Source organism: Sebastes umbrosus, chromosome 10 (genome assembly GCF_015220745.1).
Source record: "Sebastes umbrosus isolate fSebUmb1 chromosome 10, fSebUmb1.pri, whole genome shotgun sequence".
Taxonomy (NCBI): Eukaryota; Metazoa; Chordata; class Actinopteri; order Perciformes; family Sebastidae; genus Sebastes; species Sebastes umbrosus.
Genome location: NC_051278.1, coordinates 10,397,670 through 10,424,836, shown reverse-complemented (window position 1 = coordinate 10,424,836; position 27,167 = coordinate 10,397,670). Strand labels below are relative to the sequence as shown.

At 41.6% G+C, this 27,167-nt stretch overlaps 1 protein-coding gene across 4 annotated transcripts; it reads left to right on the top strand.

Annotated features, from left to right (window-relative positions):
- The first annotated feature begins 567 nt into the window (after window positions 1–567).
- Window positions 568–26,367, top strand: socs5b (suppressor of cytokine signaling 5b). Of its 4 annotated transcripts, none has more exons than XR_005208367.1 (4): window positions 568–1,283; window positions 16,059–17,767; window positions 22,910–23,034; window positions 24,824–26,367. XR_005208367.1 is itself a non-coding variant. In XM_037781372.1 (3 exons), the coding sequence occupies exon 2, from the start codon at window positions 16,078–16,080 to the stop codon at window positions 17,764–17,766; it is 1,689 nt and encodes a 562-aa protein (XP_037637300.1). In that variant the 5' UTR covers window positions 568–1,283; window positions 16,059–16,077; the 3' UTR covers window position 17,767; window positions 24,824–26,367. The 4 variants fall into 4 exon arrangements, 1 of the variants encoding a protein (XP_037637300.1); XR_005208365.1 differs by having other exon boundaries at window positions 16,059–17,870; XR_005208366.1 differs by lacking the exon at window positions 22,910–23,034 and having other exon boundaries at window positions 16,059–17,870.
- Window positions 26,368–27,167: the final 800 nt, after the last annotated feature.

Below are 27,167 nucleotides of genomic sequence, written 5' to 3'. Positions count from 1 at the left end.
AAGAAGTTACAAACAGTCCCCTTTAAGGTTTCAAGATGTTTCTGAAAACATTTAAAGGAGAGAAATAGGCATTACAGTAACAGAATAATGATTCAAATTTGATCCGCGCTGCCTAGTTTGACCTGTTTGATCAGAGTTTGCGAGTGATTGACAGCTGCTCAGAGACTCCAGCTCGGCTCTGATTGGTTGTTTTCCTCTGGTCTGTGAAATCCTGCAAATGCCATTAGGAGCTCCAGAGGACACCGACCGGAGGACACAGGACACCGACCGGTGGAGAGGACACCGACAACGACCGGTGGAGAAGACACCGACACCGACCGGAGGACACCGACCGGAGGAGAGGACACCGACACCGACCGGAGGACACCGACCGGAGGAGAGGACACCGACACCGACCGGAGGACACCGACCGGAGGAGAGGACACCGACCGGAAGACACCGACACCTACCGGAGGACACCGAGGCACATGATTGTTTTCAGATTATATGTCTCATGCACTACTGTCAGGATATATACTGACTGTTTTATAAAAAAAATAACTTTAATCATATTTATTCCATTTCTACCCACTGCAGCTTTAAATAAAAAACAAACTTTACTAGATTAAATTGGGTCAGGGGGGTGAGTGACACTGACAAGGGACCAATGCAGAGCCCATGATCCTGGTTCTCTTAACCTGGATGACATCATTGGTCCGGCCTGGCTGTGTAACACCACCAGCATCACTTCACCTCTCCACGTTTCCAAGTAGAGCTGCCAGTGGAGAGCCTCCTCCTCATCATCATCCTGCTCTCTCTCTCATTGGTGACCAGAGACGCCCATCACGCTGGATCCAGCTAGAGGGGGGTATTCTCTATCCGCGTGGTGCTCCGTCTCCGTCGGAAACGTCCGTCCTCTCCCCGGTCCTCCTCCCGGTCTTCCCGGTCCTCCATTGGATCGAGCCGCTGTCAGTCGGCTCCGTCAGCCCTCACAGTGAAACACCGTCCGCCTCTCTCCGGCTCGCTGTCTGCCTGAGACCGCCGTCATATTGGCTGCTCGGAGCAGCAGCAGAAAGACCCCCACCATGATGAAGACTTAAAGAACAACTAACCTTTTTAAAAACACGTTTGATTAGTATTAAATGTTACAATCATCGGGATGAAACCATCAGGTATCCGGGTTCTCTCCGTGCTCCGCTCCGACACCGTGGACCCGAGGCTGGATGATGTCTGCCTGACTCTTCAGAGACTGTTTCTGCAGACAAAGAGAGCTGTTGAGTAGAGCTTCACCACCAGGCTGCAGGGTGAGATATACGAGATCACCTCCACTAACAACACCACCACTCTGTACAGCAGGTCACGTTTGGTCTACAACTCCATCTTTTAATCTACAACTTCATTTATAAGGGGACATTTTTGGGTCGCTTTTTTTTTTTCTTCCCAAAAAGCTAACATGCTAAGCTAACCCCGCTAGCTAGCTGGCTAGCTGTGTTAGCCAACAGCTAACATGCTAACCCCCGTTAGCTGGCTGTGTTAGCCAACAGCTAACATGCTAACCCCCACTAGCTGGCCGTGTTAGCCAACAGCTAACATGCTAACCCCCGCTAGCTGGCCGTGTTAGCCAAAGCTAGCTGGCTGTGTTAGCAACATGCTAACCCCCGCTAACTGGCTATGAAACTCCCATTCTAGGGAAATGCTAACAGTTAGCATTTTTTGAATGCTAACAGTTAGCATTTTTTTTGACAGCTCGTAAAGCCTTGGAACCGCAAGTTAGCGAAGCAGTCTTGAATTTAGCGTAAAGATTAGCTTATATATGTTGCCAACCAACAGAAGGGGGATTTTATTTCTGATTTAAATATTACACATTTAACTGAAATCACCAATATGAGCCAAGCTAACGTTATCCTAACGGCTGTATGTATCCTAACGGCTGTATCTAGCTAACGTTATCCTAACGGCTGTATCCTCACGGCTGTATGTATCCTAACGGCTGTATCTAGCTAACGTTATCCTAACGGCTGTATATCCTAACGGCTGTATATCCTAACGGCTGTATATCCTAACGGCTGTATATCCTAACGGCTGTATATCCTAACGGCTGTATATCCTAACGGCTGTATATCCTAACGGCTGTATCCAGCTATCTACATTTAGCGGTACTGTGCTGTGTAGATGGTTAGCCTGTTAGCGGCTAACTTGGCTGGGACCAGGGCAAGGCTTATAGAAGGAGGCTGAGACACGCGTCATTTCTAGAGGGGGGAATTGCACATGCGCAGTAGAAGCTGGTCGGAAATTGAGCCAATCGCAACGCAACGACCGCAGCTTCATTTAGACTGCGCATGCGTTATATACCTCTTATCCCAAGATCAGTAATCCAACCTCCTTTCATAGGCCTTGGACCAGGGGAAAAGTGGGGCCTCCTGCAACCTAAAGGCCTTCCAACCACTTCTATATACCAGCTATAATAATAACGTTATATAGCTCCAGAGTTGTGTGTGTGTCTTCTATTGACATTAAGTTAGTGGGAAAAACATATCTAAAATCTGTAAAGGTAGTTAGTAACGTCATAATAAAACTTTACTATCCACGTCAATGTGTGTTTGACAAGATCACATCATCATATTGTAATGTAGTTAACTTTAAATCTAAAGAGTTTGTCTTAAAATGCGAGTTAAGTTCTGTTTTTTTCAAGTTAAGTATACTAAAATAATGTGAGTTAATTAGTTTACTGTCTGACTTGAATGTTCTTTAATAAATTACTGAGTGCAAACAACTAACAAAAGGGCAGAATAATTATTATACAAACAGTGTTGTTAATGCACTGCTGAAAAACAATGAAATATTGAGTTGCAGGAATATGTTTTACTGTGCCTCTATTTTAAAGGGGCTTTCTTTAGCCACAACTAAAGTCTGTGTATGACAAGATCATATTGAAAAGAAGACAGTTTTGGTATTGTAATATACTTTAAATCTTAAGAGATTCTCTTAAAATGCAAGTTAAGGTGTGTTTTTTCAAGTTAATTGTACTAAACTAATGTGAGTTAATTAGTTTACTGTCTGACTTGAATTTTCTTCAATAAATTACTGAGTGCAAACAACTAACAAAAGGGCATAATAATTATTATACAAATAGTATTGTGTTGTTAATGCACTGCTGAAAAACAATGCAATATTGAGTTGCAGGAATATGTTTTACTGTGCCTCTATTTTAAAGGGGCTTTCTTTAGCCAAAACTACATTCTGTGGAGGAAAAAAAACTTGCATAGCATGTCTAATGAAAGTTTTAATATTCGCTGAGATTCAAATGATAGGAATAATCAGTCTGATTTATCAGTCATTTACAGACCCCGTTGTGGCGTTCTGCCATCCCCACATATCTTTGAGAATGCAAAACGCTGCAAATATCTCATTAACTCTGGTCTGGTCTGAGCAGAGAAGGCGTCCTCCTTGTAATCTTGTCTTCTCTACAGCCCTCTCTTAGATCAGTCTGATCCCAGGAGAATGGGTGTGTTGGGCTGCCGGAGAGCAGAAAGTAGCCTAGTTCTGTTTCAGGGCGGCTTTAAATGGTTGTGGACTGGATTGCACTTTTGGTGTGGTCATTGTTATCAATGGCAACAGTCGTAGAAAATTTATATAGGACGACTATAGATTTAAATAATCAATCTTGAATTAGCTAAGCAGGGTTCATTCTAGGCGAAAATCTGCAATATGAGACACTTCCTGCTCTTCCTCCTGTGCAGACGCTTCGCTGAGTTGCTCTTCGCTTTGCTTTCTTTTTATCATTGCTATGCTTATCTTTCGCTACTAAATTTTTGGAAAACGGGTCCTGGATACTTACAAATCACTGGGAGTTTAATTTATGAAAGAAACTGAAGGCTACCACTATTTTAAAAACTGTTTTACTTTGCGAGCGTGGCCTATCAGCAGCACAAGCCTGTACTATAGTGAACGGGAGCGAGGTGCTTGGCTAAAGCTAATCAGCAGCAAGATGCCTCCCTTCTCCACGGATGACTACTACAAACTTCTACAGAAGATAGCAGTGCTGGAAACAAAGATTATCCGGCTCGAAGTGAATGCGGAGGTGAATGGACTATGTGGGAATGAAACCACTCTACCACTGACTCAAAACAGTGAACTGGAACAGGCTAATAGAAAGCTAATTAGCACCAACAAGACCACCAAGAATCAAGAAGGGGGCAATAAATCGACTAGTAGTCCTCCCTGGAACGCTCTTGGTGCAAAGCCAAAGCGTAAATCATGTCCCTGGGAAATGGGAGGAAAACTTACAGGCAGAACCCAGCACCCTCAGATATATGATGCGACCGGCTGGCCTGCATTAGCATCCGAGCATAGTGCCTCATCAACCCCTGTACAAAGTAAGGTCCAACCGTGGACAACTGTGAAAGGAAGGATGAGTAACAAACCTCCCCAACAAAGAAGTTTGCAACTGGAGAACAGATTTGCTCCACTGTTGCAGGACCCTGGATCTCGATCTGATGCCCTGGATAATCTCAACTCTTCACACAGCAGGGTAAGAACCAAAAGCAACTCTGAAGGTAAAAGGCTACAGGGAAAGCTAACAACTGGGCCTCAAACTCAAACTCTGATTGTGGGTGATGCTGCTGTTAAAGATGTGAAAAGCATGTGGAGTAAAGACATCAAAGTACTCTGTTTTCCCAAAGATATGGTCTCTGATCTGGCAGAAAGAATCCTGGATATTGTGACTGCACACCCAAATGTGAAAAATGTGGTATTGCACATTGGGTCGAATGATGTTGTGAAGCAACAGTCTGAAGTGCTGAAACGGGACTTTACTGGTCTGCTAAACACGGTCAGCTCTGTGAATGCTCAGGTGTTTATCAGTGGACCCCTGCCGCCAATCAGAAGAGGAGTCGAGAGATTCAGCAGGTTGCTGGGACTGAACACATGGCTTTCAACAGCATGCAAATCCCACTCAGTGCATTTTATTGACAATTTTAACTTTTTTTGGGACCGCAGACATCTCTTCAAGGCAGATGGACTCTGCCTAAACAAGTCAGGAGTAAAATTGTTCAACTCCAACCTATTCTACTTACTGCGTCATTCATCTGTTCCCTCTGCCAAGGACGCGAGACAAGAGGAATCACCACTGGAGGAAGACACAACACAATGTGCCAGGGGACCTCAAGGAGAATCATTTCACCCCCCACCACAAGCCAGCCCTGGGATACAGCAGAGACAAGAGGAGGCGTCCTCATCCTCGCTTATCACCCTTTCTCCCTCCTCCCCCCTCTTGGAGTTCACTGACCACATGAAGGAGCTGGTCAATGCTGGAACTAAACTTACTCCCCGCCCTACACCCATTTTCTCTCCCATGATCCCCCCACGAGGTCGACCTCGAACAACTTTGGCACTATCTCCACAAGCACGACACCTACCACCTCCATCCCCTCCACAATGGAATCAGCCTCTGTCTCCGCAGCCTGATAAGGATGTTCCTTTACAAAATGTTGCAAGCACAGATTGATATGTGCTGGGTCCAGGCTTCAAGGCTAATGATACACGTGACTGTTTCCAGGAAAAGCTGGGGCCCTGTGTGATGAGAGCTTCTTCTATCTCAGTTCTAATAAGTAGTAGAAAAAGAATGGTGAATCTGCAAAGAAACAGGAAGATTTTTACTGATTGTGCTAATTTATCAAATTTAGCATTGATTCCTTGCCAGCCAAACCATGTCCCAAAAAATAATAATAATGCTTCTAGCACATTAAAGCTAGCCCTGTTAAACGTCAGGTCTTTGGCAGGAAAAAGTTTTTTAATCAATGATTTTATTATTGAGCACAAGCTTGATTTTATGTTTTTAACTGAAACTTGGTTAGACCAAAATAACAGTGCAGCTGTTCTTATCGAGTCAACTCCTCCCAACTTTAGTTTTATGAGCGAAGCTAGAATGCATAAGAAAGGAGGTGGAGTTGCCATATTGTTTAATGATTCTCTCCAATGCAAACAGATATCTTATGGACATTTTGCTTCTTTTGAATATGTCGCTCTTCAGCTGAACTCCTCTTCTCGAGCTTTGTTTCTCAATATCTACAGGCCACCTAAATACTGTGCAAACTTTTTTGATGATTTTACTGAACTGCTGTCTGTAATTTGTGTTGACTTTGACTGTGTAGTCATTGTTGGTGATTTTAACATCCATGTTGACAACCAACAGGACAGAGGGGCCAAAGAACTGTGTCAGGTTCTTGATAACTATGGAATGAGTCAGCATGTGACAGAGCCCACACACAATAGGGGACACACTTTGGACTTAATCATATCAAAGGGCCTGAACATTTCCAAGGTTGTAGTGATGGATGTTGCTCTGTCTGATCATTCATGTGTATTCTTTGAGAGTACTCTTCCTGTGCACAGGAATGATAAGACAGAGGTAATCACAAAAAGGTATATCACTGAAAATACCAGTGATCAATTTGTTCAGGCTTTCTCTTCCACACCCACCCTCCCCTGGACCTCTGTCAATGAGCTTGTAGATAATTTCAATTCTAAAATGACAAATGTTATTGATACCATTGCACCCACCACGGTGAAGATTGTCTCTGGTAAGAAAAAATCTCCATGGAGAAATACCATGTTGGTAAGAAATGAAAAAAGAGAGTGTCGAAAAGCTGAACGCCAGTGGCGGAAAACAAATCTACAAGTTCATTATGACATCTATAAAGAGAGACTTTGCATTTATAATTCAGAACTGAAAAATGCAAGGCGGTCCTTCTTCTCTGACATCATCACCAAAAACAATAACAATGCACGTGCCCTGTTTGCTACTGTCGACAGGCTAACAAACCCTCCTGTGTCAGTAGCCTCTGAACTTTTATCCTCCAGGGCCTGCAATGAATTTGCTTCCTTTTTTACAGAAAAAATTCACAAAATCAGACAAGCAGTCACTTCCTCCATAGCAGGTACAGGATGTTTGTTTCCCCTGCGTCCACTTAAACCTGGTGCAAATACCATGACACAGTTTTATCCAATAAATCAGACATACCTGGAGGAAATCATACAACATCTAAAATCCTCCTCATGCTGCCTTGACATTCTGCCAACAGGCCTTTTCAAAAAAGTATCAGATTGTATGGTCTCAGAGCTTTTACAGATTGTTAATGCATCTCTTGTTTCAGGAGTGTTCCCACAGGCCCTGAAAACTGCTGTCATCAAACCACTCCTCAAAAAGAACAATCTGGACTCATCAATAGTAAATAATTACAGACCGATATCAAATCTTCCATTCTTGTCTAAAATAATTGAAAAAACAGTTTTTCAAAAATTAAATAGCTTTCTGGCACTAAACAACTCTTTTGATGTCTTCCAGTCAGGTTTTCGACGAAACCACAGCACTGAGACTGCTCTTGTTAAGGTCTTCAATGACATCCGATTGAACACAGACAGTGGTAGAACTACGGTTTTAGTTTTACTGGATCTCAGTGCTGCATTCGACACGGTTGACCATAATATATTACTAGACCGACTGGAAAACTGGGTGGGTATTTCTGGCATAGCACTCAGCTGGTTTAAATCCTACCTAAAAGACAGGGACTTCTTTGTGTCTATAGGTAATTGCAAATCTGAGCTGAACAAAATCACATGCGGAGTTCCCCAAGGCTCCATCTTGGGGCCTCTTTTGTTTAACATCTACATGCTCCCACTGGGTCAGATTTTTGAGAACAACAAAATAAATTACCATAACTATGCAGACGACACACAAATTTACATAACTCTATCACCAGGAGACTACAGTCCAATACAAGCACTGAGTGAGTGCATTGAACAAGTCAATAATTGGATGTGCCAGAATTTTCTTCAGCTGAACAAAGACAAAACTGAGGTTGTAGTTTTTGGAGCCAAAAAAGAAAGATTAAAGGTTAGTGCTCACCTACAATCTGTGATGTTAAAAAGCTCAGACCAAGCCAGAAACCTTGGTGTAGTCATGGACTCAGACCTGAGCTTTAACAGCCATATTAAGACAATTACAAAGACAGCCTTCTATCACCTGAAGAATATAAGAAGAATTAGAGGACTGATGTCTCAGCAGGATTTGGAAAAACTAGTACATGCATTTATCTTCAGCCGACTTGACTACTGTAACGGCGTCTTTACCGGTCTTCCTAAAAAATCGATCAGACAGCTGCAGCTGATTCAGAACGTTGCTGCTAGAGTCCTCACTAAGACCAAGAAAGTGGATCACATCAGTCCAGTTCTGAAGTCTCTACACTGGCTGCCTGTCTCTCAGAGAATTGATTTCAAAATACTGCTGCTGGTTTACAAAGCACTAAATGGTTTAGGGCCAAAATACATTTCTGATCTTCTGCTGTGTTATGAACCATCCAGACCTCTCAGGTCATCTGGATCAGGTCTGCTTAGTGTCCCCAGAGTCAGAACTAAACATGCAGAAGCAGCATTCAGTTTTTATGCACCAAATATCTGGAACAAGCTCCCAGAAACCTGCAGGACCGCTCCAACTCTCACTTCTTTTAAAACAAAGCTTAAAACTTTCCTGTTTGCGGGTGCCTTTCATTCTGACACTGCACTATAACTTTTACTCTTTTGAGTTTTATGCAATTTTAGCTTCTATCCTAGCTTTTATTTTTAGCTTGTTTTTATTTTCTAATCTTTAATGTTTTAATGTTTTTATGTTTTTATAACTGTTTTAATTATTTCTTAATGTTCTTTTGCATTTTGTCGCAATGTTCTTGAATGTTTCTGTAAAGCACTTTGAATTGCCCTGTTGTTGAAATGTGCTATACAAATAAAGCTGCCTTGCCTTGCCTTGCCTTGCTTAGCGGTGTGTCCTGCTGTAGACATAAAATTGAATTTAAGGGTTATAATGTTGCGTAAATGATTAGACTAACTTCATTATAACTTTTGCAGCAAAGCACCAAAAATAGAACATGCAAGCATGTAGTGACAAATCTGATTACTACTTTACTACTATTGTCGTCTGTTTTGGATAGCTCCAAGAGTTTATTTGATGTCAAATAAGAATGGGACCAAGCTAACGAGGACACAGATTAGCTAACTAACACACCGGCAGAGTTTTTGGTTCTCCGTGGTCATTCATGGTACAACTCCTTGAATTCTGTCTCGTCAGGTTAACTTCTAAATCCTAGCCATTTATTATCATTTGACAGTGAAGCTATCTAAGGCCCTGTCTACATGTATACAGATTTTTTTTAAAAACAGATATTTTCCCCTCCGTTTAAATAAAAAAAAATCTGTCCACACGACCTTTGTTTTACAAATTATCTCCGTCCACACTGGAACACAAAAACGACTCCAAACGCTTGCCGTAGTATTTAAATGTCACCACTCATAAGCTCATAAGTTAAAGGTCAATGAATTTTGTTACCACCCTTCTCACTTCCTTTCCTTTGGTTTCATTACAGTCAGTTCGATAACCGTTATTATTCGGGGGGGAACTGGGACTCCTGGTTGAACTGCATGACTGTCATCAACTGTCTCTTTACATGCATAAATGGCGAAAAGGAGGTCATTCAGGTTTATGTCGATCGCCCTTCCGAGTGCTCCAAACCTCGCCATCAATCGCCCAAAAGCACATTCAATCACCATTTGGCCTCAACGTTTAATGTGTTCCTGCTTTGGCCTCCTGTGACTGTAACATTTTTCAAATGTAAAATAGTCCGAGAAGTGCTAACAAAACGTCAAAAAGCTGGTGGTCCGCCATCTTTGTTATTGTTTCTGGTGCATGCTCATTACACAAAGCAACAATGAGCGAAATGAGGAGAGGATGTCATCGTTTCTCAAACGCTCAGTTTCACACGTCCACACAGATACACCGTAACTGGAGTTTTTTAAAAATCGGCACCTTAAAAGACGTTTTCAAAAATATCAAATATCTGTTTTTGTGACCCAAAACTGTGTTTGAGTGTGGACGAGAGGCCAAAACGTTGAGGAAAATAAATAAAAATCTGTTTACATGTAGACCTAAAAGGGGCCTAAATGTGTCAGATTGGACATGGCTAAATCAGTATAACAAATACACGTGTGTAATTCTAGTGTGATCCAGCATGTGGTGGATAGGGGTATGATAGCTAGCATGTTTTTCCTGTTCCATCATTGCCTATACATAACAGGTTTATTGTTAAATTGTGGCAACAGTCATAGAGTAAAGTTATAGGAGTGATTTAATCCTACTTGGGCACAATTGAAGTTTTAGAGACCCTGGCCCCTTTGTGTCGTGGTCACTGGAACTTTTCATTGTTTGTATTTTTGAGGCGATTGGCAAGCTGAGGGATAAAACACACCGACCCGAATGGAAAATCCGGCCTCTCAAGATGTAGCTGATATAATATGAGCCTCACAATTCCAGTTCATCTTGGAGGGCAGACCGCAGGGTGTGAACATGCAGTTTTAGTTCATAATCAGTGTTTTCATGTTGGCAGCGAAAATTACAGAATCAAATGTGGGCAAATTTAGGTAGCGGCCGGTAAGACTTTGTGCTCCAACAATAACTTTGACAAATGAGAGACAGTTTGCATGTTTTTCTTTCAAAAAATCTAATTGGCTGGACAAATAGTTCAAGTATATGTTGAGCCTTTGATGAAACCTTAGATAGTCTGTCTAATTTAGGCAGTTTGAGCCTAGAGGATTTTAAAATGAATTGTCAAGACTATTAGTATGCCATTGAGCCACCAAACTGAAATCATATTTAAATAACTTGAGTAACACTTCAGTTAGTATGCACCATTGGTATTGTAGTATAGATGCACTTCTTTAGTTTTAGTTTAGCCGATTTAATTGTGCTAGATGGTTTATAAAATTGTATTGGTACACACTTATAATAACAATGACTAAGAAGCGTGTTGGACTTATTGGACTCTTACTTATAAGAATATATTTTAAGAAATTTAAATCATCACCCAGATTGTCTAGTGGCTGTAGTAAGAACTTTTGGACTGAACCCTTAAAATAATTTATAACTTGAAGGAGTTTACTAGTGATGGTAATTATTCACTGTTAAAAATAGGGTTTCATTATCGTTTAATTTGCAGATTATTTTTCGATTGTTTGATTTATAATCAGAAAACAAAACAAAAAAATCCTTCAGCACAAAGGCAATGTTGTATAATAATATAATATTCAGTGTACTCTAATTTAAGGCCAAAAAGAGTATCAAATCACATCAAGTATCAAATTACATTTTTTTCCATTGTCAAAATAGCTGGAGAATTAATTTTCTTTTCATTGTCTTGATTGATTAATTGACTAATTGTTGCAGCTCTAGTTAAGTTACATTTTGAATAACATTTGCTTATTCAAGATGTACTCAGTTGGCAAGACATACTTTGTGGACAGCTGAAGTTTCATACACTGTGGATACCGACCATAACGTGAGGAAGTATAATCAGAGCCCGTGCTGTGGGCACAGTGCCAGTTGTTTTCCATACAACGGGAATGGCATAATAAAAGGTGTTACTTACCTTGATGACGTGTTGCAGGTTTGAGTTCACCCAAACTGGTGTCAGCTCCTCTTACCTGCAGCGCTTTGTCTAACCTGTCCATGCTGACTGCTGCTTTTACTATTGCTCAGTATCCCACAGTTTTATATCACGCAGGGGTCATAGTGTAAAGTGATTTACATTTGACAACTTTAATATTCTCCCATAGAAAGCCTGTTGTCAGGACTTCAATGCGACCATTTTATTTTTTCCCCTTAAATGCATTTGAAGCCTATCGTCCTTAAAATGCATCAATGCAGCACAGATCAATTGTATTAAAAAAAAGCAAACTGCTAATATTTTTGAATTTAGTAGGGTTGCACAATTAATTGAAAGTTTATCGAAATCGCAATATGGCCTACTGTAATTTTCAAATCGCAGTATTTGTTAAAGGCGAAATGTGTCAAAATACCATTTCAAATTAAATATTGTCATGCTGCAGAGATGTCCTGGCCTGCACATCATATCCTACAGAGTTAATAAAACATCTTTGTTTGGTTCAGATCCCCACAAAAATCACGCCATAATCATTTTAATGTTTTTCCAATGAAAATGAGAATAATGAAGTAAAAATTATCATTCCCTCTAATATTGCAATATCAGTCAAAATAATAGATATTTTATTCAAAATTGTACAGCCGTAGAATTTAGTAAGACCACATGCAAACCTTGACAGCATTATGTTCAACCAATTGTTTTATTTGTTGGTATTTAAATCAGAAATGCAATTATCTATTTGTGCATGCCAAGAAAATAGCCCATGTCATTATCTTAATTGAGTCTTCAATAACAAAAACCCTTTTTGTACTTAATAAACTTTTAATGATTGATTACGAATATGACCAACGATTGATAAATTGCGACAGCACACCGTCATTGCAAACGTGCGTTTTTGCCAAATGTTGCAGACCTTGGAGATGAGATTCAGCATACTGTCATTATGACACTATAAGCGATGGCAACAGCAATACCAACACTCCATGGAGATTTAAGATGTAAGGAAACATACATACATACTGACATAGTTCCATGCAGGAGATGAAACTCAAATTCATAAGTATCAAAATTTATAATTTTGTAATCAAATGCAGCACGAGTTTGAAAAATTATCAATTGCGATTATTTTGACTGATAATGCAATTGCGATATTAGAGGGAACAATCACTTTTACATAATTATCCCATTTTTTATTAAAATGACTATGGTGTGATTTTTGAGGGGATCTGTACCAAACAAAGATGTTTTATTTAAGTCTGTAGAATATGAAATGTAGGTTAGGACATCTCTGCAGCACCACAATATTTAATTTAAAATGGTATTTTGACACACATTTCACCTTTAACAAATATTGTGCCTCCTGCGATTACGGATTACGGTACACCATATTGTGATTTTGATAAAATTGATTAATTGTGCAGCCCTAGTTGCAAAATACCTCCTAGCCACAGCTCGCAGCACTTAACAGCTTGTTGAAGAGTATTCTGTGTGTGTTGCAGTTATGACATTGGCTTCATTATTTATAGCGGAGCTCAAGTTTTAAACACAGTTTTGAAACAATCATTTCAAAGCAAGTTTATTTGTCTATCCACCCGGTGTCTTCGTTAGCTTAAGGTGATCAGATTGGGAGTATAGTCGGTGGCTGTGGATTTTTTGTGCTGGTACTACACCTTGAGAGACTTAAAGGAAGATGTCCAACAGGCTAGACAATAAGCACAACACTTACACAGGCTTATTGTGCAGAACATGAGATAAACCACAGTGATTGAGCAGTGTTAGAAGAAGTATTCAGACATTTTATTTAACTAAAAGCAGCAATACAGTGTAAAAATACTCTGTTACAAGTAAAATATATATATTATATTATTGGATTATAATTATTGATGCATTATTGTGTTCATCACTTTAATGTTGCAGCCGGTAAAGGTGGAGCTGATTTTAATTACTTTATATACTACTGGTTAATTTCCCCCTGGTAATCAATAACGTTTTATTGTAATCTATGATATTGCATCATAATTTATTTGTTGATTTCATTTTGTATTATTAATCTGAATCTGCAAAGTAACTAAAGCTTTAAAATAAATTTAGTGAAGTAAAAAGTACAATATTTGCCTCTGAAATGTAGTGGAGTAGAAGTATAAAGTAGCATAAAATGGAAATACTAAAGTAAAGTACAACAAAATTGTACATAAGTGCAGTACTTGAGTAAATGCACTTAGTTACATTCTACCACTGCGAATGAGTCATGTCACATTTGGTGATGTAGCTCAACTGTGTGAATAAGAAATACTTTTTCTTAGCAACAAAGGCGTAGCCGTATGTATTGCAAACATCGATTAACTGTCAAGCGGAGAGACGTCATATTTTGCGAGTACAAAGCACGTCGATAATGGGGATGACACTGATGTCATGAGTTTGTTAGTGATAGCCTTGGAACTGCCCTCAGAAAATCAACTTAATCAGTCATGTGCTAAAGACCAGTCTGGTTTCCTGTGCTTCACACTACCCTTGGCCTGTCACAGCTGACTGTGCAAATCCATAATGTCTTTATCAATGTTACGAGGCAAACTTCACTCTGTGGGCAGGGCGACATGATGCCTGGTAGTTGGATCGCTCCTTTTAGCCCAGAGGCAGACGGAAAAGAAAAGAAGTGGGAGGGAAACCAGCTGCAGAGGGTCCAACGTCCTTTGTTTTGTGCCTTTAGCTTAGTTTATAGCACATGCAATTAATGCTGACAAGGTTAGGGATTTAAATTTTCAACAAGAACTCCCACAATCGGAGTGCATGCTCTTATAAGTACTGTATAATGTGCTGCTTGCAGCTTTTTCTCATGGATAATGTTATCAGTTACTTCAAGTAATGAATGTCCAAATTGTGTTGTAATTAGGGCTGCAACTAACCATTATTTTCCTTGTCGTTTAATCTGTCGATTATTTTCTCGATAATCGATAAGTTGTTTGGTTAACGAAGACTTTATGTAAGTTTATGATTGGTATATGAAACTCCAAAAACCTGTGTCTTAGTGGGATTAATAACGACTAAGTCTAAAGCCACACTAGCAGCTCTTTGAGGCTGTAATTAGGCACAGTGGTGCTTTGAGCTAAATGCTTACAACAACAGTGCTAACATGCTTATGCCATGCCAAAATGCCATGTTAACCACATTAGTTTAGCTAGCATTAGGGCTGCAACTAACGATTGTTTTCATTGCGATTAATCTGTTTATTTTCTCGATTAATCGATTAGTTGTTTGGTCTATAAAATGTCAGAAAATGGTGAAAAATATTGATTATTGTTTCCCAAAGCCCAAGATGACGTCCTCAAATGTCTTGTTTTGTCCACAACTCAAAGATATTCAGTTTACTGTCATAGAGGAGTAAAGAAAGCAGAAACTATTCACATTTAAGAAGCTGGAATCAGAGAATTTGGACTTTTAGGCTTTTACGAGTTTTTTATTAAAAAATTCTCAAACCGATTAATTGATTATCAAAATAGTTTCTGGTTAATTTAATAGTTGACAACACTCTTATCAACATGGGAGTGGGCAAATATGATTGCTTTATTCAATCGTATGTATATATTTATTATTGGAAATCAATTAACAACACAAATCAATGACAAATATTGTCCAGAAACCCTCACAGGTACTGCATTTCACATAAAAAATATGCCCAAATCATAACATGGCAAACTCAAGCCCAACAGACAACAACAGACATGGTTGGTACCAATGACTATGACCTCAGAAAGATCAATTGCGTTAATGTGTTAAAGAAATTAGTGGCGTTAAAACGAATTTGCGTTAATGCGTTACTATCTTGTTAAGTTTGACAGCCTTATTGACAACTAATCGTTTAATCGCTGCAGATGATTAATTTTTAGGAACAAAGAGCTAAAACATGAGTATGAAGACTTGCAAAGTATTTGTTTTTGGATATCTTACATATTGGAAATTTATTCAAGTATTTGCTGCAGTGATTTGGATTTACCGGCGACACCAACATGTGTTAATAATAAATCCAGTAACGGTGTCTGAAATAGGGAAAGAAATGCTGCATTTTGGATTCCTTCAGTGTTTTGCGTTTGGCACCTGAGGTGACTTTGCTCGCTGTAAAACTTGCACCATTTCGACCACAATTTGGTGCTACTACTTCCAAATCCTTGTCAAATTCTAGCAGAGTGATAAATCAACGACATACATGAGTGTGTATGTGCATCTGCCCTATCTGCTGCTGTTACAAGGAAAGTTTTTGGTCAGGTCTAGACTGGCTCTGTAATACAGTACATACCAGCAGATCAGCTGTGAGCAGATCCTGGGTTCATTTATAGCTGTGGCCTTGTGTCCCTGCATGTCTGCCTGGCAACTCCTAACTCTGCTGTTCCAACTACTCAAGCTCACCCACCTCTCAGACACTTTGGCCCCGTTATACTCTCACCATGTCAAATTACTAGATACACAGTAGTCTGGGGAATTTAAATGTAGGACATTCTTTATGTAGTTTGTGCCTCGGTGTTAAATGCAGGCGCCTTCGCTGTTTTGCGAGATTTCTCCACCTGAGACTTAATCATTTTTGTCTCCTGTCCTCTTCAGGTCCCAGGGGCTCCTTTTGATGAAGAAAGTGGGCAACATGTGGAGCAACCTGAAGAGCAAATGCCAGACACTCTTTCACAACAGTTCAGGACTCAGTGAAAGCAGGGTGGAGGCCGATGCCGTCCTCTGTGTGGTGGATCTTGGCCAAGGAAGCACCTCAGGTGAGTCTCAGGCATCAGGAGCCTCCAGCCCGTCACGGAGCCTCCTGCCAGTGCCAATGGTTACAGCAGGACGGCGCCATCACAACTGTGTGTCGGACATCCCTCAGATAGTGGAGATTACAATTGATAAGGACACTGAGGATGTGCGTGGGGGATCAGGGGGTGTTCCCATGGCCCGGAGAGACTCCTATTCCCGTCATGCTCCATGGGGGGGCAAGAAAAAACACTCATGTTCCACCAAAACCCAGAGCTCTTTGGAGGCCGACAGGCGGTCTGGGCGCTTACGGGGGAGTGGGAACCGCAGGGACAGGCGTTATGGAGTCAGCTCCATCCAGGAGATGAGCGACTCTGTATCTGGAGCACGCAGTCTGAATGCCCGGTCTTTGCGCCAGCGGCTAAGTGATACAGTAGGGCTGTGCTTACCCCTGCCCGCTCGCAGACGCTCCCGCTCATCTAAGAACCCCATCACCCCCAAACGTAAGATTCACCTGACAGAGCTCATGCTGGAGACCTGCCCCTTCCCACCAGGCTCCGACCTCGCTCACAAGTGGCACTTGATCAAGCAACACACAGCACCGGTCAGCCCGCATTCCTCCACCGCCCTGCTGGATGCCTTTGACCCGGCCCACCCCTCTCCCGAGGACGAGGAGGAACGTCTGCGTGAGCGCCGCAGACTTAGCATCGAGGAAGGTGTGGACCCACCACCTAATGCACAGATCCACACCCTGGAGGCCTCAGTGCCGGGCTCCTCTCTCTACAAACTGGGACCAAAGATGGCTCCTGGCATAGGAGAGACCTCCGGGGAAGGCCGGGCCTCAGGGTCTGGCAGCTCTGCGAGTGCTGGATCATCAGGGGCCTGTGGGCCGGTGTTGGCGGCTGCAGTGTCAGCCCAGGACTGTGACTCTGAGGAGGATTCGACCACCCTCTGTCTGCAGGCCAGGAGGCCCAAGCAGAGGCACGCCTCTGGGGACGGCCACCTGAGCAGACAGCAGCCTGGGCCCTGGAAGGTTCACACTCAGATAGACTATATCCACTGCCTGGTGCCGGACCTGTTGCAGATCACAGCTCTGCCCTGCTACTGGGGCGTGATGGACCGCTACGAAGCTGAGGCACTGCTGGATGGACGGCCAGAGGGCACCTTCCTGCTGCGTGACTCCGCCCAGGAGGACTACCTCTTCTCCGTTAGCTTCCGCCGTTACAACCGCTCACTGCACGCCCGCATCGAGCAGTGGAACCACAACTTCAGCTTTGACGCTCACGACCCTTGTGTTTTCCACTCTTCCACCGTCACAGGACTGCTGGAGCACTACAAGGATCCCAGCGCCTGCATGTTTTTTGAACCGCTGCTTACAGCGCCTCTCCATCGGACCTTTCCCTTCGGCCTGCAGCACCTGGCACGAGCCGCCATCTGCCGCTGGACCACTTACGATGGTATAGGCTCTCTGCCGCTGCCCCCTGCCCTGCAGGACTTCCTCAAGGAGTATCACTATAAACAGAAAGTACGAGTTCGCTGGCTGGAGAGGGAACCGCCACTCAAGGTCAAATAGGGTGGGCTTCTCCATTGCCTGTACACACACTGCAGGAGGATTACAGAACTTTAAAAAATCCTCATTAGCCAATTAGAGGCTATACTGACATGGCTCTCTTTCTGGTGAGGGATGGAGTTTAAATGTAACAAGCTATACAAGATTCATTCTAATCTTTGTTTTACTTACATCACAGAAAATACATATGATTATATTCAGTATAACGCTGTCTGGCAAGCACATGTTTTTGTGTTGAACAGGTTGTTTTGACAGGGAGGGAAGGCACAAATATCAGTGTCTTTTCTCTCCTGCTTTGTGCTAAATGTCTGCCTGATCCCACAACATCACCCTGCCTGTAGACCTGCCTGCATGACTCCCTTATTCATCCCAAATTGCTATTTAGGCCCACATGGTTACATTGTACAGTTCACTTTGTGCTTTCTCTATTTTTTTTTCTTCCTTAGCTTGTCAAAGCACCTAGTGGAGCACCTTCCCAAGAGGGTTTTTAAGGTGTGTGTGGGTTGAGAGGGCATCTGGAGATGCTTTTGTTATATTGCAGTCAGAGCTTGTCCCATGGATAGAGCTACATAAAGGCACATTCTTTGCCATCTCTTTGCACGCATGAGCATCAGCTAAGCCAGGGACAGATTCTGAGAGGGTCCATAGAGTTCAGGATGGCACGTCAGGGAAATGAAGTGCTTTCTAAGGACTATAGATTAGTCCTTTTTAAAAAAAAAAAGTGGTTCCTCCTTCAGCAGTAATGGTGAATACTGTGTCCTATTTAGTGAGCGAGCTGTCAACTTTATTCCCACTGTGCGGCGTTGCTTTCAAAACAGAATATTTTCTTACAATCTGTCCCTCCTAACAATTCTTGCCATTGTTACAGTCGTCACAGCAGTCTTCATTGGCCACAGACACTATTGTGCATATATGCACACCGTTCATTTCATCCTGTATGGAGTTTAGCTCCCTAGGGTAACATTTGAGCAGTCTTGTGTCTTTGTGGAAATTGTGTTATGGCTTTATAGTGTTTAATTTTACACCCGCTTCCTTCAGTTAGTATCTTTTGGTGGCATCTGGCCTACAGAAAGCTTTGACCCCTGTGTATCCCGGTTTGTAACATCGGTGCAGATAGCTTTGGTTACAGTAAGGAACGGTAACAAGTCTTCTCAGACGAATAGAGTGCTCCAGGGATGACGTATTTTTGTAAGCCAACCAGGAAGTTGGCATCGCCCCGGTTCCCTCGACAAAAAGCCGTTTTTTTTTGAGAAAATATGCTCTGTGGCAAACACACATTTATGATACTTACACGTTTTGTTCAGCAAGATAATCTTCACAAATGAACACCACTTTTATGATTTTTGAAGTGTGAATGCAATCGGCAGAAGTAAAAAGCTAACGTTAGGCTATAAATGAACACCACCATGGTCGCATGAGTGCGAGTACAAACGAGGCTGTAAAGGCGGACGAGTCGGCGTGATGACGTTTAGTAGTCTCACTTAGCCACTTGTTAGCAACCACCTTTTTTAAGACACGTAAAGGCTTCAAAATTCTCGAGTGGGATATTTACTGACGTCTTTTATATCGTAAATAAAACTTTAAAATCTCTCGATCACCGACTTTATTTCAGGCATCACACTAAAAACCCATTCAAAAAACCCATTGACTTCCAAGCAAGGGAACCGGAAGTGCTAAAATGCTAACTCATTTCCGGGTTTTAGGACTCATTCTTGCAGCACTCTATTGAGGGCACGTGTGACGAGCTGAAGGTGAAGACAAAAGATAAAAATTCGAAATGCCAGCGTCCCTTTAAACATGACGGTGAAATGATCTGTTCGTACTATTGAGGCTTGTTTGGGGATGGGCTTTGATCATAAATGGGGAGGACAGTTACTGCTCATGATGCTAGAAAGACTGAACAATAATCTGCTTGTTAAAATTATAAACTCCCACGATTAGATTGCAGTACCCTTTTCCTCCTTAATTTATATTTCTTTTATGAAACCATGTTAAAATGTATTGAGCTGTTTTTATGAAGACCAATGTGTCACCAACAGGAAAGAGGTGATGTAGCCTTTTCTTGGGAGTTGATGTCCCCCACCTAACAACTTATAACCATAGAGAGGTGAAGTCCCGCCCCTTCTGGTGGACCACATGGGACCTTATTTTGGAAAAAATATGAACGGTAGTCAACGGAGAGAGACACATTTTTTTTTTTTATCCAATTTGGGTTGCGCCATGAATCACACATGTTTGACAAGAAAGTCTCAGTTTGTCTTAGTATCATTTAGTTTTGTGTGAAACAGCTCAGTGAACTACATCTCTTGTTTCGCACAATATACGTCACCAACACTAGCTAGCTAGCTAACTTAGCTGTGTTCCACGCACAAATGTAACATTATCTTACCTGAATTGTTTTATCCAGCGACTCCTGGTCTTTTTATCAGCACGGAAGCGAAAGAACGAACGAGACCCGTTGCTGGTGCGAGTACATCCCAGTAGGAAACACACAACTTCAGAGAGAGAGACGTCACTTGCGCGAGTTTTGGGTGTGTAGTCTTTCTAATTGCGTATTTTCACAGTCTGACACTTCAACAGTTTTACAACAAACTGAGACTTTCTTGACTTGCAAAATTATATTTTAAACTGTGATTTCATGGTGCAATTCAAACGGGATCAAAAAATGATTTGCCTCATCGTTGACTGCCGTGCATATTTTTGTCAGAAATAAGATCCCATGGTGTTCCACCGGAAAGGACAGGACTTCACCTCTCTATAAAGTCTCAACCCCAACAAACCCCCTTGTTGCCCGGTTGCATTTATAGTCATAGTTATAGCATTGAGTGCAGGCAACTCTCGAGAGGTTGGCATATCTTTGAGAGCTTTAGTTATGTAATCTGAATGATTTTAGTTATGTTACCTGGGACAAAAAACACTGCTGGCTCGCCTAGTCACTTCTGTTTTGTTCTCATAGTGAAGAGAAAATAAGTGTAACCTATGTGCCTTTCAGAGAACCATTTATCTCGTTCCATAATCCGTTAACTTAACAGGAGGTGCTTCAACACAGTCCACACTCGGATGCCATCAAATGAGACTGAAGAGAATAATAATGAAAAGGTGCATGAGCTATAAGCTCACTTACTTATGGTGCACGCTAAAGTTTTTGTAACGGATAAAATTTCAGTGGTGCTATGTTGGTTTAAGCTATGACCGATTATTGAAATGATAAGTTGTACATTAGTAACATCTGTTGTCACTCACTAATGCATGCATTAGTTTCTCGCCACATTATGGCCTGTATGGTAGTATTAGGTTCTTAGTGGGTCCAATGCCAGCCCTACTGTAGCATATTTCAGTGCAAAATGTCCAGCCCTCACTTGTGTAGTCTGCAACTTGACATAGAGGGCATAAAGTTAACTCTTTACAGTAAGAGTTTTAATCTAAGTTACCCATCAGTTCATCAGCAACAGTGTATATTATAACTATTAGTAATAATAACACGCATTACCTGGCTTTTTAAATGAGATGAAATTAGTTGGAACTTTTTAACAAAACAAGTGTGCACATGCCTTTGGGAGGATGAGATGGGTGGAGACAAGCAGAGCGCTTCCCTTATGGCATGTTTTCTAACAAATATAATAAACTGCAAAATATGTAGACGAAAAACCCAGCAGGTAAATGTGTAAAACTCAAAATATTAAAGCTGAAACACATGAGATCACGTTCACTGGAATGCTTAAACTTCTCAAACTAGTTCATATTTTAATGTGTGAGTGTGTTATCAGCCCGCACTTATGTTAAAGGTTATTGTAGTTCTCATAAGTGAGGATGAATCATGAACAAATGTGTTTTTATTTGCCCCTGAATATCTGAGCCTGTGACCAAAGCTATGTGTAGTAGGCTAAAGCATATTAATATCCTCAGTGTCAGAATTAACGCTAAATTATTAGGGATGCACCGATTTGTTTGGCCGATATTCGCCTTGTTGATGCCATCGGCCTATCAGTAAATAAGATGACATTCGCCGATGGCAGTGGCCGATGTTTATCTGTTGTCGCATCAATTTTGCGCCGGCTAAATGTTGTTAGTTATTACAAATTTTAAAAAAATAATATTTTTCATTCATTAAATTTGTGTGATTGATTTTGTGCTCATTCAAAGACAGTGTAATGAAATGCTGAATGACTTTAAAACAGCTCAGTTATTTCTTTTATAATTAAGATGTCTTTGTTTCCCATGCACAAAAAAGGAATAGATTAAAAAAACAACAGTATTGGCTATCGGCCAAATTGTTATTTTAAACATCGGTATCGGCCCAGAATTTCACAATCCGTGCATCCCTATATATTATATTTCAGATTTACAAACCAGTGAAAATTGGTTCCATACCACCGTATGTTAGACTGCTCTTCTTTAATATATTCATAGGGGAGAACCTGGCCCCGTCAAGCTCACACACATTATTTTCACTTGTTTATCAGGCAGGAAACAAGAATTTTTTTATGCAGGTGGTAAAACATAATTGGTGTAGGTATAAGCGTTAACATTTCTCATATCTCACTTAACAAATTTTTACTTTCTCTATTGCATTGTGAATTGACTTTACCGAACATTTCTTCATATAAAAGTCCCAAACATTTTCCACTGCCCTGCACTTTGTCCTCAGAAAGCTTGAATATCGCATGTGAATCACCTATTATGTGTTAAAGAGTGGCAGGAGTGAGTGTTAAGCGGAGGGGAATAAGGTTGACATTTGAGTATGTGCACTTTCATGTTTCAGGATTTTTTTTTTAGCATCCACACTGTCAAATAGAAGATATCTATTTGTAAACACACATCGTACTATCTCGCTCACTGTCACCTGTCTATCATGCTACTGCACAGCAATAACATACACCTCCTTACAGTGCCCCACCCCACTTGCAGGCACTAATCACAGGCTAATTTTACCATTTTGGGATATAAATTTACTGGGTACTAAAAGGGCCACTCTGTGTTGCCTTATGGCTGCTGTGTGGCTGAGAGAGGCCTTTTTTTATTATTATATCCAACTGCTCTCTCTCCATCTGGCCACATCCCCAACATCACTGTGCTGATGTGGAGGTGACTGTGGTTCCGAGTGAACTAAGGCCCGTTTGTCCGACCCTCTCTACTCTCTATCCAGCCCTGTTAGGCTGAAGTTAACGTTGAGGAGCCAGGAGGAGGAGAGATGGAGCTGGCTCACAGAGAGCCGTGGCTTCCTGTTGTGGCAACGGCTTTGCTCACAGAGAGGGCGAGGGATTTGTTGAAGTAAATAGCACTTTAATTGTGTATTTGTGTTCGACAGTGCAGTCTGCAAGTATTAGGACAGTGGCACGTTTTTTTCGTTGTGTTGGCTCTTTACTCCAGCATATGGGATTTGAAATGACCGTTGGGCTTAGTGACAATTTGAGGCTTAAAATTGCATCCATATTGAGTATGAATTTACCGCTTCTTGTACAAAGACCCCAACTTTTAGTAACTTAACAAACTTAAAGGAACAGTGTGTAACATTTCGGGGCATCTATTAGCAGAAATTGAATATTCATAACTATGTGTTCATTAGTGTATTATAACCTGAAACTAAGAATTGTTGTGTTTTCATTTGCTTAGACTGAGATCTTCACATCTACATAGGGAGCGGGTCCTCTTCACAGAGTCCGCCATGTTGCTCCTCCATTTTTCTACAGTAACACAGAATGGACAAACCAAACACTGGCTCTAGAGAGAGCCTTTCATGTTTGTACGTTATCTGAAGTCCACCAAATTGTGGTAACATGAACTGCAGTGTGCAAAACCGTGGTACCGTCAGCTGCCATCTGACTTCCATTGCTCCTCAAGTAGCGTTATTATGGTAATGCCTAGTTCACACTAAACTTTACCCCGGATTTTCTGCTCCCCGACAGTTTTTGGAGCTCCCCGACAAAAGCCCCAGATCAGAGCAAATCGGTGTTGGCTCGGCGCTCGAGCGTCGTGTGTGAACTGCTCAAAGACGCTCGCCGATGGCCTTGCAGGCGCACTCCAGATATCTAACATGCTAAATATCTGAACCTGTATGGGGACTGGCCACGAGCCACAGCCAATGAGAGCGCGAGACACGGGTTCAGGGGAGACGTGGGGGAGGAGGGGTCACCTGTAACAATAGGAACTTATTGTATGTGTTGCAGGAATAAATAGTAAAAAATGTATAGTTTGGAGACCCATCAGGGATTCCTCCCTGTGAAAGATCTTGTAGTGTGACCTCCTGTCGCACGTCAGTCATAAAGTAAATAAACGACTTCAAGACTCACAATTACAAGACAGCAAGTTGTGTAGTGTGAACAGTACAGCGATCTTACGGCTTTGAAAGTCAAATAGTGTGAACTTAGCTTAAGGACGGCTTCTGAGCGAGTCGAACGGCATTTCCACGGTTTTGCACACGGCGGCTCACGTTACCGCAGTCTCGGAAAGAGGAGGAGTGAGCGGAGAGGTTGGTTGCAATCTGCAACCAACACCACTAAATACCACCAAATCCTACACACTGTACCTTTCAGTCATTATGTTTAGTATGTGGTTGAATATCTTTTGCAATCAGTCACTGCTGAATTCTACACACATACATGAGCGGACACTTTGTCTAAGTTCTGCGGGGTCTTTATTCTGGCTTTTTTTGGTAATTTTTTGCCAGCCTTGACTTAAGCAAGTAAAACATTGTCAGTTGGACTGAGGTCAGGTGATTTGGCCGGTCAAGAACATGCTGTTTTGGCCCTCATTGGTGGTCTTTTCTGTATGTTTTCGGATCATTGTTTGCTTGCTTTGACTAAACTTGTGGGTAAAGAGCTATGATTTCCCACTCTATACATCCACTATGGATTTGAACACACTAAAAGCTGAGAGTTTAACCTAATAGTCATCATTTCATTACCAATATGCTGCACTACAGAGCCAAAACTGAACATTTCCCCCTGTCCAAATATTTATGGACGGCACTGTTTGTGTTTTAGCTCAAAATGGCGAGACTTGTGTGTGAGTGTTAAGAAAAAAGCCGGCGGTCCTGAAATATTTCACTTATATTCTTCAGGCATTGTGAGCTGTGTCGATGGAGTCGTATTCTCCACCATGCTGCAGACTCGGTGCATGGCGTGTGTGTCGTGTGGGAGTATATTAGTGTATGGACAGAGCCACACGGAGGGGTCCAGTGGAGGAGGATGCAGAGTGGACTGTGAGGGGTGATGACAGTGACTCCTATGAACGACGCCTCTCTGCCCCCCCGTCCCCCCGTCCCACCAACCCTCTTATTCTCAGGCAGGCCCATTGCGAGGAGAGTCCCTCTCAACCCAGTTTTCCCCATGGGAAATATCTGACTTTAACCGTAGCACATGTTTGCCATATAACCCGTAGATTTTAGGAGAGAAAAAAAAAAACATTGTATGTATGATGAATGGAGTTATGTAATAGGAGCCTGATGATGAAATTTTTATTCTGTGGTGCATTAACTGTCTGGAACACATACATTTTGCACACACTTGCTATATCTCCTGACACCCGCACTACCCCAGGTATTGACACACATCCACACCACCCCACCCTACGCCAGGGATGTGTAAACATGGACCACATTTAGCCAGCACCACCTTTCTGCACACCCCCAAAAAAGAGGGCGAGCAAAGATGGGTGTTTACGTGTATATTCTATGTTCTTAAAGAAAAAGCAAAATGCCGTGAATTGAACTATTTTGACCTTATATTGTCATTAGTATGACACTATTTAGCTGCACTATGAGAGCCTCGTTTGTGGCGAGAAACCACTGGGTCTGGTCTGGCTGGTCGTGTCGCTAGCTGTCCCACTAAACTACAGCAACACCCCCGCATGAAGGACTTCTACCCCCCTGCCCCCACCTCGGTACGACTCATGGTTTCAGCTCAAACTAAAAAAAAAAAAAAAAGATATTTTAAACATTTTTTCCCATATATATTTTAGAAAGCTGGGTTAAGTGCTATATGCAAACAGAAAAAAGATGTATGAAAGAATTATTATTTTTCATTCTCCCTAATATGCAATGGAGTGTAGTGTAACAATGGTTGCAATCCTCTGTCACTTTAATGCTGTATGTGCACATTGGTTGCTGTGTGGATGTGGGTGCCGAGGCAACAGGACTTGACAATGATGGGAACTAATGGTTGTCACTCTGCAGCACCGCCGTGTTCCCAGACCGCCTTATTCGTTCTGACCAATCACAAGAGCCCTTTAAGTCTCCGGGCCTCAGCCAGCCACCGCCACAGGCTGACCGAGCTGTCGTCAGACGAATATCGCTGTTCCATTTTCTTCTGCTTTTTCTTTTCCTTCCTTCTTCTTTTTTTTTTTCTTCTTCTTTCTGCTGTCAGGTAGGATTTGGAGCGTGTAAATGGCATAATCATGTTCACATTTCACTGTCTGTTCTGTGTATCTGCTTCACCATTCAAAGAGAGAAAAAAAAACAGTTGTTTTCCAGTATAACCTGTTCATTTTTAAGAGCCGTATGATGCGACACTTGTAGCTGTCACTCTTGGTGCTTGGCTTATGCTTCATTGTCTTAATATTCCAAATAAAACTGTTAAGTGTAATCCACACTGGCCCATGATATAATATTGAGTTTGTTTGTTTTTTCTTTATCATGCTGTAATGCAGTCCTTGTAGTATTCTAGCAGTGAGTCAGGGTGTGTGTGTGGAGGGAGTTTAGGGTGACTGTGTGGGTGTTTGATTTCAGTTAATGTTCAAGAGACAATGGTGGTGGATCACTGAAACCAAAAGCTCAGCATTCAGTACATACTAGGGCTGTCAATCGATTAAAATATTTAATCGTGATTAATGCATGATTGTCCATGATTAATCACACATTTTTTATCTGTTCAAAATGTACCTTAAAGGGAGATTTGTCAAGTATTTAATACTCTTATCAACATGAGTGGGCAAATATGCTTGCTTTATGCAAATTAATGTATATATTTATTATTGGAAATCAATTAACAACACAAAACAATGACAAATATTGTCCAGAAACCCTCACAGGTACTGCATATAGCATAAAAAATATGCTCAAATCATAACACGGCAAGCTCAAGCTCAACAGGCAACAACAGCTGTCAGTGTGTCAGTGACGGCATAAACGTCTGTTCTCTTTGAGTGTTTTCAAAGAGAGATTTTAGATTTATTTATATTAGGGCTGTCAAAGATAACGCGTTAACACAACTTTGTTTTAAAGCCACTAATTTCTTTAACGCATTAACGCAACTTGTGATTTTTAGGTTGTAGCAGGCTCCGTTTTAAAGTTAGAGTGAAGATACTGGCATCATATGAAACTATAAAACCTAAAGAATCCATTGGTACCAACCATGTCGTACTAGCTCACGAAGGAGGTTAAATAACGCCTCAGACTTGCGCTAAAT

Excerpts from the sequence above, each read along its gene's own strand:
- socs5b (XM_037781372.1), top strand. The coding sequence starts at position 16,078 with ATGAAGAAAGTGGGCAACATGTGGAGCAACCTGAAGAGCAAATGCCAG.